Source organism: Telopea speciosissima, chromosome 7 (assembly GCF_018873765.1).
Source record: "Telopea speciosissima isolate NSW1024214 ecotype Mountain lineage chromosome 7, Tspe_v1, whole genome shotgun sequence".
In the NCBI taxonomy this organism is placed as follows: domain Eukaryota; kingdom Viridiplantae; phylum Streptophyta; class Magnoliopsida; order Proteales; family Proteaceae; genus Telopea; species Telopea speciosissima.
The window spans coordinates 21,053,450-21,072,518 of NC_057922.1; the positions used below are offsets into that span (position 1 = coordinate 21,053,450).

Sequence of the window (19,069 nt, forward strand, 5' to 3'; positions counted from 1 at the left end):
ATCCAAAGTACAGGGTAGTGGGTATGAAGTCCCTTCAACCACACAACTATCTAACCGGACATCTAAGAGGGTACCTCCTCCTCCAGCGAGTTGTGATGCAAGTTTACAATCCAAATCTGACAAGGTAGACTTGGATTTACCTACAAGAATCGTCATGGTCAAGCTCTATCTTTAATATTGTCAGCAAAGTAGCAACTATGATGATCCGATCAACATTATTAGAAGGAACCTCTGGGGGATATATTTGATTGATGGTGGAATCAGATTAGAAAGACGTGGGATATCTTCAACAAAGAGATAGTTCTCTACCTCTAATTCACAAACCTATTTTGGATGATATTATTCATCTTTCATCATGCTTTGTTAGATGTAATTTCTCTTACGTTCCAAGGGAGCAAAATAACTTTGCTGATTCCCAGGCAACAAAGGTTTTGTTAGTAACATGTACAACAATATAAGATCTATTTTCAATCCATGGATTACGGAGTTAGTTTTGCTACACATTAGTCTCAATAAAAGCTTGTGTTACTATCAAAAAAAAAAAAAAAAAAAATGAAGAGAAGAGAAGAGGAATTCGTTGGTTTTCAATGAGTCAAAAAACACTGATCGAGTCTTTTAAAAAACTCAAAGCCTGCTCCAAATGGCTAAACCAGTCACATAAAGAAAATTCAAAATAAATTAAGGAAAGCAGTTTTTTCTGTCCAGGAGTGTGGTCTATGCTAGTACTCCCATGTGTATATCTTTGATCCCTCTCTTTCTTAAAAACAAGGGGCAAAACCATCTTTTCATATGATGAAGAGAGATAGATTCATGGGAGTGCTGGCGTAGGCCACACTCCCCCGGACAAAGTTATTTCTCTCATGTTATTATAGGGATTAGGAAACTCTCCAAACCATGGCTCTCTCAATTCAACCTCTCAACCATCACAGATCACACTCTTCCCCGACTCAACAACTCAACATTGCAGGAACACGTCTTCCCCAACAGCAGTCTATGCCTTCCTCCGGTATGTACACCTTTCTCTCTCCCTGTCGTGATGGGTTTCGGAAAACCTGGTTTTCCAACAATTCTATTAGCTATCATATTACGAACTAGTTGCCCCCCCCCCCCCCTCTCTCTCTCTTCGGTTATACTGTTTTATGCCATTTGAAGGTTTCTTTGCTGCCCTTCTATGCTTTATTTTATGCAGCTTGAAGCTCTCCAGGGTAAGTCTTCTTTTGTAACCCTAATTCGATTAGAGATTAAGTTGATTGTTGAACGTTGGAGAATGTAGAGATATGAAACGCATTTTCCTTCTGATAAATAGCTTATTATTGCCCCATGCTTATTTTGTCTATCAATGCCCATTTTGAAGTTCACTGTAGCTGCTTGACTTGCATCAGTGTTTTCTTCTTCTTTTAGTTTTCACCTGGAGCACAAAAAGGATTGAATCGTCTCTGAATCATAGTTTTCTTTAATCTACAATTTTTTTTTTCTGCAATTTGCTGGTATTTTTTCAACTGTGGAGAAGGAGAACGGAACAACAGAGCCTGATGAAACTTGAACAAAGTAGAGAGGAGAAATAACTCATTTCAAACTATTCAACCATAAATTTCCTACCCCTCCTTTTCTCTCCTGCATTTATGTTGGTTGTGGCATCTTGCCTTCTTCCCCTCTCCCCCTCCCTCTCCCCCCAACTGTTTTAGAGGTATATATGTCTTCATTCAAAAAAATCAAGGGTGTATTTGTATGAGAAATGTTTTGTTGGAGTCTTGCATTTATAAGATTGTGTTCCTTAGACAAAGGTCTGAAATTTCTTGTGTGGTTTCAGATTGTTTATCAAAGAAGTTGGCTTTGTTCTTGATTGATTTGCCTTGATATTATTGGTCCCTCTGATAACGATGGATGCTCAAGCCAAGAAGAAGGCCTTGTATCGAGCTAAATTGAAAGAAGCTTCTGCACAAAAACATGAGAAACGCATTGATTCTCCTCTCGTGAGGTAAAATTGGATATTATCGTAATGTTAGATTGTAAATAATCCTGAGCATAATCTAAGTTGGGGACATGATGAACATATCTCTATTTGCATTTCCTGACATATATTGTACACATTTAGTTATGAATATATCTTTAGCCGAAGGGATTTTCTTATTGACACCCCTTAAGGTGTCAAATAATTTATGACCTTACTTTATTCCCTTTTTAGTATGACATTCATATTTTATTTCAATGAGTGTACATCTTGTCATTTCACATATGTATTCAAAAAATGTGCAAAGACAATGGCAGCTTTTGGTAATGACATAATGATAAATCAATTTCAAATTATTTTGAAAATCCTTTTTTACCCTTGACTTGAAAAACTTTTAGGAATAAGATAAGGGGCAATCAAAAGAAGGTTACAACTTCTGAATACACCTATAAAGGTGTCATTTAGACAGTCCCTTAATCGAAACACATTCATAATGGCTCTAATGCTTTGATGCCTTTTATGTATTTCTATCAGGTGTTGTGTAGACAACTACACATTAGTATGGATGTGAAACATTGTAGTGTTATGGCATGACTGCTTCCTAAGAATGTTTTTAATTTGTTAACGTTAGTACAAATAAGAAAACAATAGTGGCAATGTGTAGGGATAAAAATATAAGGGAGAGGGATAAACACACCGCCCGCATGTGGTAAGCTAGTGGGCGGCATCAATGGGGGTGTGGGATGGAGCATCATATTGGAAGGGAATGGGGGTCATTTCAAAGGGGGAGAGAGAGATAGACACAGTGCCGGTGCACAGACAGTGTGCCCAGCCTTTTCCCAAAAATATAAAATCTCCCAAAATGAAATGTGCTGGTGATTTAGCATGGATATATGTTCTACTTTTTTTGCTTCTTGGTTTCACTCACTTCTATTATGTTAGAAATCAGAGATGATATACCAATTAAAATATAGAGGCAATGACATCCATTCCAACTAATTGTCTTGGCCCATATGTATCGATGCATTATGATTACTAATTGTCTTGTCCCATATGTACCATTGCATTATGGATTTATGATTATTGAGTATATTGTATGATCTGCTGATGAGTGTGTATATAATTCGGACTTTGGAGTCAGTAATATTACTTCATATCATTTGTTGTTTGGAAAAAATATCTTACTATAAAGGAACGAAGTTGATGTAGATCGAAGCATGAAGAAGACCAAGGGGAAAAAAAAGTTACTGTTCACGCTGATATGGACTGCTGGCGTAGAAGAGTTGATTTTTGGTGTTATTTTTATTATTATACACTTATTTAGTTTCCTATTTGAGTTGTAATTGTAATTGGGAATCCTAGTTAAGAGTCTAGTTTCTAGTTTATAGGTTTTATTAATTAGTTTCTTACTTAGATTAGATTTGGGTTGTTTTATTATAGATACATGTATGTGGCTGAACAGAAAAGAAACAGAGATTGAAGGGAAAAGAGCTATTGATGAAGCTGTGAGATGCGGCAACAGTGTGATACCGTGGGTGAGAAGCCCTGGGAGAGAGGATGATGGGCTGAGATAGCTGATCCTATCCCCCCTTCTACATCTCTTTCTTCTTCTCTTCCTTATCCTTTATGTCCTCCTTCATATGTAAACAGAAAATAGTAATAAAAAAAGAGGTTCTGTTATTTAATTTTGTTCCTTTTATTGTATTGATCCTGCTGCAACCGATCTCGTGCTGGTTTCCCTGGTTCAAGGTCGATTTTGCATTAGAAGAGTAACTAAAGATAAGGGGAAAAAGAAATGGAGAAATTAATAATTAAATTGAATATGGAACTAATTACAAGGATATCTGATTTTTTGCCTTTCTCTGCGTGTAGGTACAATGAACATGATCAACCTGTCTGCAGGGTTTGTGATGTCACTCTGAAATCTGAATCCATGTGGCCTGCACACCAAGCATCCCGTAAACATCATGAGGTGATGCTTTCCTGGATTTTTTTTACTTATATTTCTTGTTGAAAATGCTGAAACTTTTTAGAGTACTACATCAGCCTGTATGTGCAACACATCTATCATCGAATTGTTTTAATTTAAACTATTATTTTACATGGAGGAAATTTCTGCTTTGTGCATGCATGAATTATAAATTTTCTTTCTGTCCTCTCTATTTCTCTTTTATTTTTATAGAAAAATAAAATTATGGTAAAAAACCTGATTAGTACATGGGGAATTCTTCTAATCCTGGTTAGTTTTCGTTGCTTTTAAAGAGTTCTTTCTTGGCTGCATTGTTGATGCAGGCAGGCGCATGTGGTCCTCAAAGAGAGAAGAGAAGAACAAATATTGGAACATGACCAGAACTAGATTTCATATCAATCACCCTGTTCAGATTTGATCTCTGATCAGTTTCTCAGAAACAGAAACAATAAGAAGATAACATCAGAACAACAAACTGATTTTATAGCTATGATTGATGTAGAATTCCAGACTTGAATAAGAAGAACAACTCAGCCTTATCCCAACTAAATGGGGTCAGCTACATGGATCCTTGCCCTCCAATCATAGTTTAAAATCTCGCGATATCTCGGTATCTCGGGCTGGTCGAGATGGCCGAAATATCCGAAATATATCGAAATATCACCGAAATATGGTATTTTTTCTGCCATATTTCGGCATTCCATCTCGGTGGGTTTTTGGCCATATTAAGGCCTAATACTTCATGTACACCCTTATTTAAGCTAAATAAACACATTTAAACCATTTACCCAAAAAAAACACGTTTAAACCTTCATATTGCAAAAAAAATGAACTCAAAGTGGTGTTTTGGGTTTGCACCCTTGATTGACGATATACGGCGACCTGATGTATAAATAGTTAACTACACAGTGATTAGGTACTAAAAGACATATAAGAAATTTAAATAAAGTAATGAAACAAAAATAACTCATAAGTCATAAGTCATAACTCATAAACTCCATAATAGTCAATAGTTTAGTACTCAATAGTCAATACTCATTACCCAATAGTCAATACACAAAGTCACAAATTCACAACTCACAAGAGTGCAAGACTCGCAAGAAATATCACGAAATATGGCCGAAATATCACGAAATATCACGAAATATCTCGAAATATCACGAAATATCAACGAAATATGAACTTTTTCCATTTCATCTCGGTACTGTCGAGATTTCCGAAATATCTCGATATATCGGCGATATTTCGCGAAATCTTGAACCATGCCTCCAATCAGCTCTATTCGAGGTCATGCTTGCTACAAGGCCTAAGCTATGCATGTCTTTCCTCTCCGGTTCTCCTAGGGTCATTTTAGGTCTGCCTTTGGCTCTTTAGTTCCTTCAATCTGAAGAGGAGGGAGGAGGAAAGGGGCAGACATTGAGAGGAGAGGAGGGTGATAAGGTCTTTGGGGTGGGGGAAGCATCCCTCTCGGTGATGGCATCGGAATTTACACTATTGCTTAAAGGGAGAGGAACAACAAAACTTAGGGTTCGTTGGAGACTATAGTCTGAGTAGACACTCCATCTTCAAATTTTGAGTTTGATCTCTTTCTCTCTCATACACACACACCCACAGTCATGCTTAACAGATTAGGGTGAGCAGAACTAGGTTGTTAACTTCAATGGATATTCTGTTGGAAACCTGGGACCTTTTAGAGATTTGAGGATTGATCAAGAATAGTCCTGTTTTGGTCTTGAAAGTTTGTTCGAGCCTTGTATAGGGGAGAGGACTACAAGTGCAGAATTGCTTCCTCACGACTGGGCTTGGACCTATTTTGAAGGTGGGATTCACTAATTTAGTGGTGGAGGATGATGCTTCTAATGTTATTATTTGGATCAACCAATCAATAAGAAATGTGACTTATCTATGGAGGTTCTCACGTTTGATTAAATAAATCATCTGGGCTGGCACACCATGGAATATCTTGTTTGATTGGTAGCTGAGAACTGCAACGATGAAGCTGATTGAAAATCTCTACCATAGAATTTCACTATGTTAGAGATCCTTATTTCCTTGTGTGATATAACAGAACTTGGGTTCAAACCCACCACTATGGACCTTGATTAAAAACGCTTATTCTGGAATCTTCTTATATACTAATAAAATCGATATAATATATTTCATTTTGAACTTAAATACTTTTTAATTTAATTTGACCTATAGTAATTCATCTAGAATATTCCTATGTAGTAATAAAATCAATATAATATATTATACTTTTTTTAATAGTAACTCATCTAAAATTATTTGAATAATATAAAAACAGCTAATAGTTTTATTTCCCTGAGGCCCTGAAACCTAACTCACCCAAACCCACAGCTCCGTCCTGGCTGCTTTGGACTGACTTCTGCAGTTCTGCTGGAGTATTGGGTCCCAGTCCTGGTGGATGGACTGACTTTTGCGGATAGATGGACTTGCTCCTAACAGCTGAAGCCTAGTTCAATGTAGTCTGGTCGATGTTTGTGGTCTTATGTCCATAACTGTTTACCTTGATTACATGTATTTCCATCGACTTACGGTTTAATTTTGTTCATCCCATGTAACATGTAGGCAATATGTTTGCATGAAATAATATTGTTATTACATGCATGATATGTATTACTGTCTGCTGATGAAACTACTATTATGTTTCACAGGCAATTCAAAATGTCAAGTCTTCTGCAGCTGGTTTATCACGAGTCAATGGTGGGAAATCTGAAGCCCTCGCAGAGGTTCATAAACCTGAATCTAAGTATCCTAAAGAGTTGCAAAAAACTAATTTTGAAGCCCCCAAAGAATTAAATAAATCACGGTCATCTTCTGTGCTGCCAGAAGGTTTTTTTGATAATCCTGATACAAAAAGACAAAGAACTGGTATGAATATGTCATTAGAATGCTTATTTATTTTTTAATATGGGTCTAATTCTCCTTAAGTTTCTTTTAATGATTGTGTGACTCTGTAGCATCTACTCTACTCTGATAGTCTGATGGCCTTAAGTGGAAATTTGTGATGCAATCAGGTTTAAAAACCTGAACTCTGTGGGTAGTGGGCCTGATACATAACTCTAGGTAGCTATGAGGTTGAGATTGCAAAATGATATTAATGGGATTAAAAGAAGGGTATAGAGGGAGATCAACTATAATCGTTAAAAAAAAGGATATGAAATTTAAGGGTGTAGGGAGAAACTAAAGAAGGTGCAGTCAACCAAAGCCTAAGTCAATGAAACTTTAAAAAAGGAAATTGGGGGAATTGATCAAGAGAAAATTGTTTATCTCCATGAATAATGGGGGCTGTCCTGTTGAGGATTGATTTCTCCAGAGGAATCGATTATTGATTCGAGAAGGTTGATTGACCAGAAAATAAATCTTTATAACTTTCTACAATTATAACTTAAAGACGCCAAATATGTTGAATCGGAAGAAATGAAGGAAAGAATTTACTGAGAAGATATTACGTAGCTCAAAGGAAATTTGAAGAAGTAATAATCAGTGGTAGAAATTAAACCATAACAGCAGCAAAAACTCTCTGACCATAGCCAAGGAACAGTAGGAATGCAGCCAAAGAGTTAAGCATACCTTTTAGCAACCAGTAAACTTATTCCACTTATTTATCTTAACTCTAATGCAAAAGAGAATAGATAGAGAACTAAGTTTGTCAAATACAAGTAGAACTCTTTAGAAGACTTTGACTTGACTTAGTTACTCAGAATTACCATACTACGAAATGATCTTATACAGTTGCTATATCCTAATTCTGATGCAAAAAGGAAAGGAGAAAAGACTTAAATAAGCTTGGAAAGTTTATCCAAAACAACTTGGACACTGGGGAAGACTTTTGACTTAATTACTCAAAACTACCATATTATGTCCAGTTTTCCTAAACTACTTGACTTAAATTTTTTTCCCACATAACCTAATGCCCTTCAATAGAGTAATTAGAAATAACCCAAGACTTAAAGGGCGTACCCAGTGCATGAGGCTCCTGCCACTGCGAGGTCTGGGGAGGGTCATAATGTACGCAGCCTTACCCCTGCTTTCACAGAGAGGCTGTTTCCAGACTTGAACCCGTGACCACTTGGTCATAATGGAGTCACCTTACCATTCAACCAGGGCCTGACCTCTAACCCAAGACTTAAAGATGATACATAAATCCATATTATTTTTTTAAAAGATTTATTGGTCAAAGAATCAAGTAGTACAGGACATACTGACATAGTGTACAGCAACTACAAAAGAAATAGGCTGAAGACTCAGGAATCCAAGCAAGGAATTGTGCTATTGGATACAGGTCCACGTGCATCGACCTTCTATTAACCCCTTCTCAAGTCAACATATTAGCAGACTGCATTCTCCTAGAAAAAGATAAATTGCCTTCAAAACCAGTACCTAGTTCTCGTAATCAGGTTTATGTATTACTAAGAACCATCCACAGGGTCTTTTAAAATATTTCCACTTATTTAATTAATCTCTTTTCCTTTTTCTCTCTTTAGGGGGTTTGGTTGAGGCCATCATTATTCTTTCTTATCAATTAGATTGAGAAGCAGAAAGATGGAAAAAAAAAGATCATGGGGACTGTGAATGACAGAAAGATGAGGGGTCATTTTCCAATTACAGATCAAAGAGATCAAGTAATAACATAATATTATTTCTGCAAGTGGGTCTGGTGGTAAGACGTCAAGTCGAGCCTGAGTTTTGATTTTGAAGTTCTAACAAATTTCCACAACCCAGTAGTATCACCAATAGCAAGGGAAATAATAGGACAGAACAAGTACAGTAGTAAAATGAAATGAAGAATAACAGTAAAAGGAAATAGAGAACAGAGATGTTGGGAAGAACAAGCCTAGAAGAGGGATTCAGAACTAAATCGATGGAGGAGGAAGGCATCCATTGGCAGCAAGCATCCGCGCATCAGCTTCTGAAAACTCAGAAATTTCTATTCAATCCAATCCTCTCCCATCGTTGGTTAAATTCTTATAAAATAAAGAGGAAAAAAAAAAAAAAAAACTCATAAACAAACTCTGAAACTGAAAATAGAATTAATTAATTCAAAGCTAATTGGACTCTCTATCTCCCTATGACTCTTGCTCACAAGCATAATAAAAATGAATTAAAATTACAAAATTTACCATAAAAATTTCCTAACTACCCCTATTGAGGTCGGTTCAGCCTTGCAACTGCAGCAGCTCTCCCGCTCTTAAAAGAACTTGACTCTGTCGAGTTAGGTCACAAACCCATAATGCCCTTATTGTGATCTCGATGCTGAGGCAGCGCATATCTTGGAGAAGAGAGTTGAATTGCAATTCCATGAGTAGGAAAATTAGGTTGGTGCAGAGTTGGAGGAGGAGGGAACTTTCATTGCCGAGGCATATCCATCAACATGTGAGGCAACATTAGAAACGTTCCCCCTCCTTGTTCCACCTTGATCGTATTCCATGCACCATCGTAGAATTCCAGCCTTACATTGCTATGGTTGCCCTAAGAGAATGTCACAATGCACTAACGGGCTGACTAGGCAAGGCACCTAATAGTGAAGCAGCCCAAACTGTAGATTAACTCGTACAACTGCATTGGCCTCTTCTCTAGCGTTGGGCCCAAAACCCCCCCACATATTTTTTAGCATCAATCCTGAGTACTGCTTCGATTTGCATCTAGTTCTGCATACTAGTTCCTGACTTCCTGGTAGTCTGTTCTCTGATTTGTTTTTCTGAGTTTGAACTGCTTGCATACTAGTGGTACCAGGTGTTGTCTGTGGAATTCTGCTGCTCTGCTTTTAGAGATATTTTGCAGACTTATTCTGCTGATAGAGAAGACCACTCGACCAGAAAATCAGCCCCATCTGATTTCTCTGCTTCAAGTTATTAATTTTCTCCCTAGAGGCTTAAGCTTCTTTATTTCTCTGTGTAGTAATCCTAGTTCAGCTAGTTATTTGTGGTTTCCTTATTTGGATCTGTATTTGCAGTACTTATCTTTGATATCTTCCTCTTTCCTGTTTTCTTTTTCATCTTCGCTCGTCTATTATCATTGACAGCCTTTCCTCCCCTCCACTCTCCTTCCATCAATTATTCAAATTCAGATATTAAATATTAGATTACTAATGACCCTAACCTACTGAACTCTTTAATATGCCTCTAATAACTTAAAACTAACCTGGACTATCCCTAGTTGTCATGGTGGAAAGATGGGCCTAGGTGATAGCAAAGCCATTTTAGTGCCAAGATGTTGCTATATTATATAAGGAGTTTAAACGATACCATGATAGTGATGTTGCTAACTCGACAAGAGTATTAAAGAGTACATTCGCATTTGGGGAGTACATTCGCATTCGACCTGGTTTAGGTAACCACAGGTCCACAACTCAATAACCAAATATTGAATTGCTAGAGAGGAGAGGGATACCAACCCACCGTTTTAATACATAAATACACCTCTGTTTCTGTGTGTGTGTGTTATTTGAGACAGCTTTTGATTGTTACAAGTTCGATTTAATTTTTATTCCTTGCTGTAAGAAATACTTATTCTGATTTTCTAATTGCCCTTGAATGATGGAGCTCCAGGCCCTAATGATGCAGCCAGTCAATCCTAATCAGTAATCCCAGATTATGAGTCAACAAATTGATTGGCTGCTGCACAGGCTCAAGTTTAAGGAGATTTTACTGGCACACTAGTGGGGGTGCAGAGCTTACTTTTCTTGATAAAGAAATTGAAGAGAAGAGATACTGGCTCTATAGGGACAGTAAAGAGTACCTGTGAACAGAACAATGAACAGAAAAAGAGAAGAGAGAAGAGGGGTAGGGGAGAAGAGCTCACAGCACACACACACACACTTTTTCAAAAATGAACTCTCATTCAACTGTGTAATATCACAGGTCCATGTGTAACCGCAGGAACAAGGCCCCAAAACCAGCCCAGTGTAGTTGTGGGATTCAACTGCTGTGAGAGACAGCCTGGTCTGATGATGTGGCAGGTTTTTATTGGTTCAATGGAGCATCAAATAAGGGAGCCCCACTCCAGATAGAAGCATGAAGGAAGAGAAGGGACCAAGACAGAAATTAAAAATAAAAAATAAAAAGTTACTGTTCACGTGAACAGTATTCGAATTACTGTTCATGTGAACAGTGATTTGGGGGCACATATGGACAGCTTTGTTCCTACTTTTGTTTAACTATGTTAGTACACCTTGTTTATATTTTTAGTTTCCAGTAAAAAATGGTTGTAATAGGAGATTAGATAGTTTCTAATTTCAGATTTAGAAAGTATGCTTAGCTTTTATTTAGAAGTTTTTATTTCAGTCCTTTGTTTCCTTTAAGTTAGATTTAGTTTTTATTTTCGTTTGGTTTCTATTTTGTAATCCTCCCAATAGCCAAAAGGGAGTTACTATTTTGTAACCATGCTTTATTATAAATACATGTATCATGTATGTGGCTGAGCAGAAGAGGACAGAGATTGAAGAGAAAAGAGCTATTGATGAAGCTGTGAGATGCAGCAATAGTGAGATACCGTGGGTGAGAAGCCTTGGGTGAGCGGATGATGGGCGGAGAATCCTGAGATAGCTGATCCTATTCTCCCCTTCTATATCCCTTTCTTCTTCTTTTTCTTATCCTTTATGCTCTACTTCATATGTAAACAGAAATTAGCAATAAAAGAGTTTTAGTTATTTAATTTTGTTCTTTTATTGTATTGATCCTGCTGCAATCAATCTGCCGCTGGTTTCCCTGGTTCGAGGTTGAGTCTTGCATTAGTAATCTGATAGGGGGTTGCATCCGTATATAAGAAAGGCAAAAAGTAGTGTTTGAGTGAACTTCAAACACCTTAAACACCTACATATAATCTAACAGAATTAAACAATTAGTAAAGAGACTAATGGACTCAAACACTAACTAGAATACTATATTAGCATTAATGAGACTATTCTAGAGCAGCTACTAGACTAAAACTACTTTGGCCTCCAGATTAAGAGGGCCCCACATACTGGATATTAAACTAAAAGACTAAAATCGTGTACACCTTGTGGACCTGAAATTTGGACCTTATAATTGAGTCTATAACCAATAAAAACATTTAAAACAAAAGCCCATAACCAAGTTCTATCAAAACAGGCCCTAATGTTGCACTATAACTGCATTACCTAATTTCTTCCTCCCATTGTGTACAACCATTTTTTTACCTTGTAGACCAGTCTAGAAAACTTGGTTTCATAGGCTTTACTTCATCAAGAACTTTTTATCCATTTTGGTTCCCTCCCATTGGAAACTGCGTTTTCCAACCTCCACTTATTGCTCGGTTGCAACGTAAGTGAAGGAGAAGATCAAAACTTCTTATGTCACTGACTGCAAGCAGTAAATAATTTTCAACCATTAAGAAAAGTTGTTTTTACAAAGAAACTTGCTAAAAGTAGCAGTATGGCAATTCTCTACCTTCTATCTTCTGGACAACATGTTACATAGAAGCATCCAGAAGATTGTCCAAGCTAATTGCCTCTGTTGAATGAGGTTTCATTTTGACAGTCTTGGTTTACATCATTGTTTAAATTTACTTTGTTTTATTTTTTGATGGATCCTTGTTGTTCATCTTATGCAGATTGTGTGAGTGAGTGCGCATGTGTGTGTGTGTGTTTGATGTTTTGATGAATCAGAATTCTATTTTTTTTTTCTTTGGGAAGGATATGGGGCCAATAAGTTGCTGATTCTTTTCTATCCAGTAGCAGGTAGCGGAGGCAATAATGGTTCTACTGGTCCTCAATCTTCCACCAAGTTGGTTGACTCTGATTCATCTCTATATGAATATGGAAAGGCAGAAGATTCTGTTCAAACTCATTCTTTGGAACCATACAACTCAGAAAGCAAGGGATTACCCACTGATCATGTAGTAGAGTCAAAAGAGAGAAATGAAATTAAGCCTTCCAACCAGCTTGGTCCCTGGTCTGGAAAGGCCAAAGTTTCAGAAGTCAAGCAAAACACGGGAGCTCTTCCTGAAGGTTTCTTTGATGACAAGGACGCCGATTTACGTGCACGTGGCATTGAGCCTGTCAAGCCTGATATAAAGTAAGTTCTCATGTATGATAGATATTATTTGATTAGTAGGTATAGTATGTACCATGGTTTAAAGTATTGGTATGTATCGGTATCGGTCGGTACCGATACGATACATACCGATCTCTCTCTCTCTCTCTACAAAATGGACTGTCTCGGATTGTATCGAAGTGTAACGGCCGATACGATAAGATACGATCGATACATATCGATACGTCTGGTAAAGGGTTCTTTGGGTGGTTTAATACATATCGATATGTATCAATACGTATCGGCCGTGGCGATACATACCCATACATACCGATACAATTGATAAATTCCATAAAAGAGCCCTTTTTACTCATAGACTCGATACAACTCCTACTCTAATGGAAAAATGAAGGAAAGCTCTCAACCAAGAGTCTAAAATTTTGAATTTAATCTTGGTTTTTCACACTTTTTGGACTAAAAAACGAATCAAGGAGTGCTACAACATCATCCTTTGCATCATCCTATACTCTTCATGGCTGTAGACTATTACAACATGTAAGAAACCTTGGTTATACATTATTATCCATTTTAGTGTTTATGCATGCCACTTATTATATATTGCTTATTTATATTGTTTTGTTGTTCCAAAAGTGTATTTCCATGTGTATCTTGGCCATTTCCATGCATATTTGTAGTGTTACGTCTCTTAAAATCACCCGACCGATACCATACCCGATACCGATACTTTAAACCTTGGTATTTACACAATGGGCCAAACAGTTTTTTGTCCATTGAAAAAAAGATCTCTTGACGGCCTATGAATGTACCTCAGATAACATGATATGTGTTCTTCTGCCACGTGGATGGCTGATTTGGCCTTTTTGACTATTGGATGGATAGTTTATAGTCTTTATTGTCATATCTCAACTTCGAAAGATAAATTTTATTGTTTACCTCCCACAAGTTATTGGCATTTTCCCCTTGTATATTTTTTTACTTTTGGGATTAAATTATAACTATAGTGAGGGGGTGGGGTGGGGGAAAGAAAGTACATACTCTGGTAAATAAGAGTACAGCCTTCCCTTGAGGGACCATAGTAAGAGAAGCTACCTTAAAACAATCACATTCAACTAATATATGTAACATGTTACATCTCACAAAGGGATACTATCCAGATAACTAAGTCAAGGTCTAAGCAGCCCTTTTCTTGCCTACTCCTCAGCAACTGGAAGTCAGTATGCATTTGGGAACTCAACTTCTCTATGGGCCCTCCTTCATTGTATTCCTTGTCCATCCTGTAACGTCTGCCTAGTCATTCTCTATTACCGGATGTGACCACCTCTTCTAACATCAGCATTTCTTCTTCCCTTTTCAGAGTTCTATAAGTTCTACCCTTGTGGAGTCTTGTTCACCAATTATCCAGAAAAATCCCCATGATTCTTTCCTCAAAATGCCTATTACTCTCCTGCTGTCCTGAAGCATCAGGATTCCCTAACGAATCAATCTATAATCAATTTAGACATTTGCTCAAGTAGAGGTTGCTACTGAATGATCCCCGTGTTAATTGTTTTCCTCATAAAAATAAAAAGGATCCCAATCCCATAAATAGATGGTCATGCACAATCCTATCAGTCTTCAAGAGGATGTTGCTTGTGAACAATCATATTCTTTATTTTCCCATTATAAAAAATCAATGGATCCGGATCTCCAAGTAGCTATTCAGCTGAAGTGCCTTTGAACTTGTCATCTGCTAATGCTCCAATATGTACCTTATACTTGATTTTTTTAATGAGTTCCATCTTATCAGCATGTTGGTCCCAAATAAGCCTTGCACCTCTCCTTCCAGTTGCACCGAAATGAATCCAGCAATATAGTTTGTATCTTCAATTTCCAACCATTTTCAGAGAGGTTGATCAAGCCAACTTTTATCAAAGCCTTACGTGTTTTTGCATTTCTTCATTTTCTGGATCATGGGAATCGCACACAAGAAGTGATATTTTACATGTTACAGATAAACGAGTCTGTTAGTGTTAACCATTTTGTGGTTATCTTGGTCATTTATCTCCATGTTGGTGGTAACAATTATACTGCTTCAATTGAATCCATCGTTGTGTTCTAAGCAAGTGCTTTTCATGTGGTAGATACATGAATTTCTTTAATTGAATGTCTCCATGATGGGGTAACAATGACACTGCTTTAATTGAATCCTTCCTTGTACTGAAATATGGTGTCTTACTGCAGTCTCTTTAGCATTTTTCTTTAGAAGAATAATAATCCCATATCAGTGGAAGCATTATATCTAAAGAAACTGGATTCCTATTTGGATCTGAGAACCATAAAAAGTTCAACTATCGAATTGCATTTGTTCCATTTTAATATGATGTATTCTAAGCCATCGCATCACTCTGTTTTTGTGTGATTATTATAATACTTGATTAAATGTAGAATTGGCAACCTAAGAGTCAGCCATGTGGGGCAAAAATAAGCTGATATGTTCCAGATTTAGATTTTCTATTGCTTGGTTTCCTTAAATTTGTATTCTAAACTACATGTGCATTTGTAAATATTAAAATATGCTCAGGGATGAGTACAGAGAGTTTGAAAAATTGATCCAAGGGGACTTAAAGGAAGTGGATGAGCGGTTAGAAGAGGAGGAGGTCAGTGTTTCAATTGTCGCAAAGAAGCTTATTTGTTGTTTGAAAACTTTGAACTATGCTAACACATGCTGGCAAATGCAATGTGTATCGACAGTTTGATGCAGCTGAAATGATAGAGGGGGCTGAGTCATTAGAGCAACAGTGAGTTATTGGATTCTTTAAAAGAAATCATAATATATATGCACTTTTTTTGGTCTGTTAGTCTGTTACACATTTTCTTAACCATTCTTTTCTGGTCCTGCAGAGCTTGTCGGCAGAGAGTGGAAATGTTAAAGAACAAACAAATAGAGCGTAAAGCTGCTAGTTCTTCTGGAAAAAAAGTCCCTCTCAAAGCTACTGAGGAACAGAGCAAGGAAGAATCATCGAGTGATGAAGATGATGATGAAAATTTTGCAGTAGATTGGAGAGCTAAACATTTATGAACAGTTTGAAATGCTCTATTCATTCCTTCACTGACTACAACGTTGAAAGAGCATGCGATTTCAATTGTACAAGTTTTTGGTTCCCTGTCTCCAATTCAACATCATAGGTGTAGCCTATAAATTGTTCTGTAATGCTACTGTAAATCTGCTCTAGATTGTAGAAAGGTTCAAGCTGATGGCCAGTTTATAAAAGAACATCTTTTACCAGCAGGATGATGAGTGACACTGCCAAGATTTACTAAGCAAACACCCCTTCCTCCTTTCATCAACAGAAAAATTTTCTGAAATTGCTTCCAGGCCATTCGATGGACATCCATAGCTGAAGGATGGATTGGTATGGTCAATAAAACATGCCTGACTGGGATCATATGTACCTTAGTAATCGGGCTTCAACCTTTCCTATATATACAGGACTGTCCAGGTATATAGAAGGAAGCTTCTTTTGAGGAAAAACATTGGTTGCAGCCATTGTATGACTGGAAGGCCGGATAATTGAAATGCAAGGGGGAGAAAAATGCTATTGTTCTCTGTGCTGCTAGGGCGGAATGGAATCTCCCACACCTCCCCATGCTAGCACCTGTCAGTTCCCAATTCTCTCTCCCTTGCTTCTTCAGTTCTCCTGATAGCTTATTGATGCTGTCCTCAATCTTGCCTTGAAGGATTAGGCACTTGAACCCCAGTGCTTGTGTTACTCTGAAATGCAAGAGATGGCGCCAAATCAATCTCGATATGGTTATAGAAGATGTGGTTGCCATTGTTTCATGAAATAGAGATAAAGATCTAGTATGTCAAGACACTGATTTTTGTCACCCTAGAGGACCCTTATGACATAGCTCTCAAAGATTGAATGGTGGAAAATGACAGTTGTGCCCCTGGATTAATTCGGAAAATTCAATCTTTTTGGAATTGGCTAAAACTTATAGGATAGGTTTATTTTGTCATTTAAATACCGTGTCTAGGCTTTGGTGCAAAGACGACATCATTCCGCCACCATATTATGCAAATTAGGGTTTTCTGCCACCATATTATGCAAATTAGGGTTTTGCGAAATTCCGATTGTGTAAAAAATGCTAGAATGCACCAGCGAAATGTGCTAAATTGCGCTGGTGAAATTTTTTTTATATCGTTTGAGAAATATGCTAAATTATGCCGATGAAACATTGGTTATTTCGTCAACGAAATGTGTTGGTTTTTGCCAATAGAAAAAAAAGAGAGGCTGTAAACAGCCCTTACAAAAATGAAAAATAAATTGATCGAGAAGAATCCAAAAAGAGAAGAAAAAAGGCGGGGAAAATAGGGAATTTAGAGCTAGGGTTCTAGAAAAAATCAGATAGAAATAGAAGAAAGAAAGGAGTATACACGCTGGCACATATTCCGATATGGGCCCCAATCAACCTGGCCATTGGATGTCCACTGGGCACTTCCTGGGCGATGGGGATCTGAAAAGAAGCATGATTTCAGCTAGTGAAAACTATAATGCTTATAAAAAAAAGGATTTAATTTGATGCTGCCCAGGATCGAACTGGAGACCTTCAGTGTGTAAGACTGACGTGATAACCACTACACCACAGCATCTATTGATTACTTGGTAGATTGTATGTAAATTAATGCATGTGACAGAGAAATTTGGCTTTCCTCCAATCATGGCAGACCCTAGAGCGTCCAAAACAAGGGTGATTTTGATCAATTCACATGTGGGATCTAAGTGGGTCCCCCTGTGAAATGACCAAATCCTCCCTTATTTTGGGTGTTTTTATTGGGTTGGACCTTCCAACTCCCGCCACGGTTGGAACAGAGTCAAATCCGTGATAGAGTGATCTGGTTCTCCACCAGCTGTGGTGGGAGCTGGAGGGTCCAGCCTAGCAAAAATAGGGGGTATGGTCATTTCATAGGGGGGCCCACTTGGGTCTTTGAAATGACCAAACCCCCTCCCCTTTGTTTTGCTGGGTTGGACCCTCCAACTCCTGCCACGACTGGAGAAGAGCCAAGTTGGTGATAAAGGACCTCACTTACATTTCAATGGTCAAATTTAACCCAAAATAAATAACGAGTGGCTAAAATCTTGTATAAAATTTTAGTAAAATGGTCAAAATTTCTATCAAATAGAAATGAATTTAAAGTAAATCGTCATACTTCACTAGGCATAATCATATCTATATTTTTCCATTAAATAAAACAATATAGTAGAAAACTATCACGAGTTAGAAACTCATAGTTGGAGGATGGATCAACGCAGTTAGCTAAATCTTTTCTCTCATAAGTCAGGTTGGATTGAACCTAAAGACGTTTCAATGTAATCCAACACAACAAAAAAATATATGGTTGCGATTAAGTCATCTTTCTCATGTTACCTTTCAATTAAGGGTAGCATAAGTGGTTCTCTGTCTAGGAGTGCGGTGCTTTACTCTAGCCAGCACTCCCTATGTTCATCTCTCTCCTCCATAAAAAGAGTAGAGGTGTCTTGTCACAGGGAAAGGATAGAGATTGAAACATGAGAATGTTGACGTAGGCCACGTCCCCTGCCAAAGTTCTTTTTCCCAAAAGAATAATATAATAAGTGGAAGAAAGATCTACACAATAATTTGTAAAACTAAATTGGACGAGTGCTAGAGGATGATGTTAACTTGTAAATCAAATATGAAAAAAAGAACCCTAAAAGGTAGTGTGGCCCCTATGCCCAGACACAAAGAGGTGCAAAATGATCCTATCCTCCATGAAAGGTGAGAAAATCCTATTCTTATTGATGTTTTTGTGCATGCTCCCATTGGCCCTGTGCTGGTGCAAGAGCTACACTACCTTTCAAAGAACACTCTACCTTCAAATATATAGAATATATCAACACGTGCAACTACTCGTGAATGCATCTAAGGTCCTTAAAAGCTTTCTAGAGATATTTCTTTACAATCCCAAGATTATTTATCATTAGTTGCCCAATGAGCTACGTTTCCTTTTCAAAAGAAAATTAGGGTTTGTCTCCTAAAATAGATAACTTACATAAAGAGTTGTACAAAAGAATCTTCTTTCACTTATTTGTATTGTTTGCATATCCTAGA

The 19,069-nt window shown here is 37.4% G+C and overlaps 1 protein-coding gene and 1 non-coding gene across 4 annotated transcripts; one reads left to right on the forward strand and one right to left on the reverse strand.

Annotated features, from left to right (window-relative positions):
- Positions 1–1,782: 1,782 nt before the first annotated feature.
- Positions 1,783–16,226, forward strand: LOC122669927 (protein ABA AND ROS SENSITIVE 1). Of its 3 annotated transcripts, none has more exons than XM_043866842.1 (7): positions 1,783–1,978; positions 3,824–3,923; positions 6,596–6,812; positions 12,640–12,979; positions 15,519–15,594; positions 15,689–15,735; positions 15,839–16,226. In XM_043866842.1, the coding sequence occupies exons 1-7, from the start codon at positions 1,881–1,883 to the stop codon at positions 16,014–16,016; spliced, it is 1,056 nt and encodes a 351-aa protein (XP_043722777.1). In that variant the 5' UTR covers positions 1,783–1,880; the 3' UTR covers positions 16,017–16,226. The 3 variants fall into 3 exon arrangements, with proteins under 3 accessions (XP_043722777.1, XP_043722778.1, XP_043722779.1); XM_043866843.1 differs by having other exon boundaries at positions 12,643–12,979; XM_043866844.1 differs by having other exon boundaries at positions 15,519–15,591; positions 15,690–15,735; positions 15,839–15,980.
- Positions 16,227–17,518: 1,292 nt separating this feature from the next.
- Positions 17,519–17,591, reverse strand: TRNAV-UAC. Its single transcript has one exon. It is a non-coding gene; the product is annotated as a tRNA-Val (tRNA).
- Between the last annotated feature and the right edge of the window lie 1,478 nt (positions 17,592–19,069).

What these genes read in the sequence shown, in the direction of transcription:
- LOC122669927 (XM_043866842.1), top strand. Translation starts at nt 1,881, where the DNA reads ATGGATGCTCAAGCCAAGAAGAAGGCCTTGTATCGAGCTAAATTGAAA. An exon ending in ATTGATTCTCCTCTCGTGAG is followed by an intron (nt 1,979 to 3,823) that starts GTAAAATTGGAT and finishes CTCTGCGTGTAG; the next exon opens with GTACAATGAACATGATCAAC. An exon ending in TACAAAAAGACAAAGAACTG is followed by an intron (nt 6,813 to 12,639) that starts GTATGAATATGT and finishes TCTATCCAGTAG; the next exon opens with CAGGTAGCGGAGGCAATAAT.